Source organism: Penaeus monodon, chromosome 1, assembly GCF_015228065.2.
Source record: "Penaeus monodon isolate SGIC_2016 chromosome 1, NSTDA_Pmon_1, whole genome shotgun sequence".
Lineage (NCBI taxonomy): Eukaryota > Metazoa > Arthropoda > Malacostraca > Decapoda > Penaeidae > Penaeus > Penaeus monodon.
In genome coordinates, this window is record NC_051386.1 from 43900778 (window position 1) to 43902832 (window position 2055).

Here is a 2055-nt window from a genome sequence, read left to right on the forward strand (position 1 = left end):
AATGTTATTTGAAGATTTTTTTCTTTTCATAACAAAACAATTTGACAGGCTATATTTATACCATTATGAAAAGCAGCGTATTAAATAAATCCAAAAAAAGGGCTTGGAAAAAAGATGACCTCTCAAGGGGAACATATTACGTAAGTCTGTTGCAAAAACCAGGGTGCTCTGCGCAATGTTGGACAATGGAATTAGCGCGACACAGCAAAAATGCAGGGGTGTGTTCGAGTGTCCTTCGTTGTGGCTTGTTAAACCTGTCTTAGCATTATTGACATTATTATTATTATCATCATAGTAGTATCAGTATCAAATTCAAATTCAAGTATAAAATTAGATTTCTCAAAGATGAGGCAAATTAATACAAATACAGGAAAAGAGAGGGAGATACGTCGTCGACCGGCACACCTTTCCTACCAAAATAGGTGCGAATCGGACCAAGAAGCCACTCTCCCAAGCCATTGGAACCCAATGCCAAGCAACCAGACACACACTCTGCAGCACCTTGATGTCAGCAGCTCTGAGTACCTAGATATTGCCAGACTAGTCCGGATGACACTACCAACTCTGAATATAGTCAGTATACAGAGATTACAGAACCCTTACCTATGGAGGCTTTTTCAGTACAAGAGAGCAAATTTGAGTCGCAGGTAATGTAATATTGCATGGATTCCAGATTAGTTTATATACATTTTTTCGGTTTATATTTAACAGACTTCAAGATAATTCACCATGACAAACAGCTCACCGCTTCTGATTGTCATTTTACTTGGCGAAATTGGGAAGGAGGGAGAATAGACACAACTCACATTGATTTTTTTCTCCATGGCAGTGCAATTTTATTACTGACTTCTTTTGATGTAGCATCATCTCTAGAGCTTTTTCTTGCCGCATTTCTATTGCATACTTACTATCTTAAAATGCTTCTGGGCTCTGCTTGATAACCCAGTGTTTAGTTTTAAAAATCTTCATTTTAAAGATAATAAGTGATAAAATAAAAAATTCATATCTATCTTGTTGTCTTAAGCTTCATAATTGAAGAAATGATCTCTATTCGCATGACAAATCTCAATTTGTCATGCGAATAGAGATCATTCGTTGACGTTGAAAAATGCTCAGATATATTTAAGTCACCTTTAACTGCCATTTACTTTCAATTTTCTTAATAAAGACCCTGTCCTTAAAGCATTTAAGATTGATTCGGGGACAATTGCCCCTTGCAAGACAGTGTCCTACTCAAAATTTGGATCCCACCCTCCAAGGGCCACACTCGCGATTTTTTCCCCTAAATTACACCTTTGTAATTTCGTATCTTACAAAGTCTCCTAAAATATATATATAATAATAATAATAATAATAATAAAATTAATAAAATGCTCGGGGAGGGCTCGCAGCGCCCCAGGAACAGATTGTGCACCCTTCACTCGCCAATCTCACTCTCCCAAAGAAAAAGTTAAAAGCATTGCTTTCAGTTAAAGAATATGAATAATAATATGTGGCGCAGCAAACTTAAATGGTCACTACTTCTTCCTCAGCCGTAATGAAAACCAGATGAACGTACAGAAACTCTTCCATGCTGTAGAACCATTACATATTGATACTATCTGCAAGGAAAATTTTGACTGGAGACAAGCTAAAACAAGAACACAAGAATTTGGCCAGGGAGCCTATTTCTCGAACCGGTAAGTCGTTAATGAAATAGTTATTTGGTTTTGTTCGAGTACACAGTGAAGTTCACAAACGCTAAAATATAATTTTTATATTACAACAATCAAGCAAAAACAACGAAAACACACACACACACACACACTAAAACACACGCAGACACACAAACACACTAAAACACACGCACACACACACTAAAACACACGCACACACACACTAAAACACACGCACACCACAACCAAATAAGACACACACACACTAAAAAAACGCCCAAAACCACACTAAAACACGCACCAACTAAAAAACGCCAATTAAAACAGGCACAACTAAAAAAAAAAAAAAAAAAAAACACGCCAACAACAAAAAACAACACACACTAAAAAAACAGCACAC

General features: G+C 36.7%; 2 protein-coding genes across 2 annotated transcripts in view; both read left to right on the top strand.

The window, feature by feature from the left end:
* LOC119572850 overlaps positions 1–2055 on the top strand; it is a 100831-nt gene that overhangs the window by 36528 nt on the left and 62248 nt on the right. The gene's annotated exons all lie outside the window — the stretch shown is intronic.
* LOC119572869 (protein mono-ADP-ribosyltransferase PARP11-like) lies at positions 334–1822 on the top strand. The gene is made up of 2 exons (XM_037919807.1): positions 334–647; positions 1533–1822. The coding sequence occupies exons 1-2, from the start codon at positions 346–348 to the stop codon at positions 1681–1683; spliced, it is 453 nt and encodes a 150-aa protein (XP_037775735.1). The 5' UTR covers positions 334–345; the 3' UTR covers positions 1684–1822.

Coding starts and splice junctions, on each gene's coding strand:
- LOC119572869 (XM_037919807.1), top strand. CDS start 346: ATGAGGCAAATTAATACAAATACAGGAAAAGAGAGGGAGATACGTCGT. Junction 648..1,532: donor AGAGCAAATTTGAGTCGCAG/GTAATGTAATAT, acceptor CTTCTTCCTCAG/CCGTAATGAAAACCAGATGA.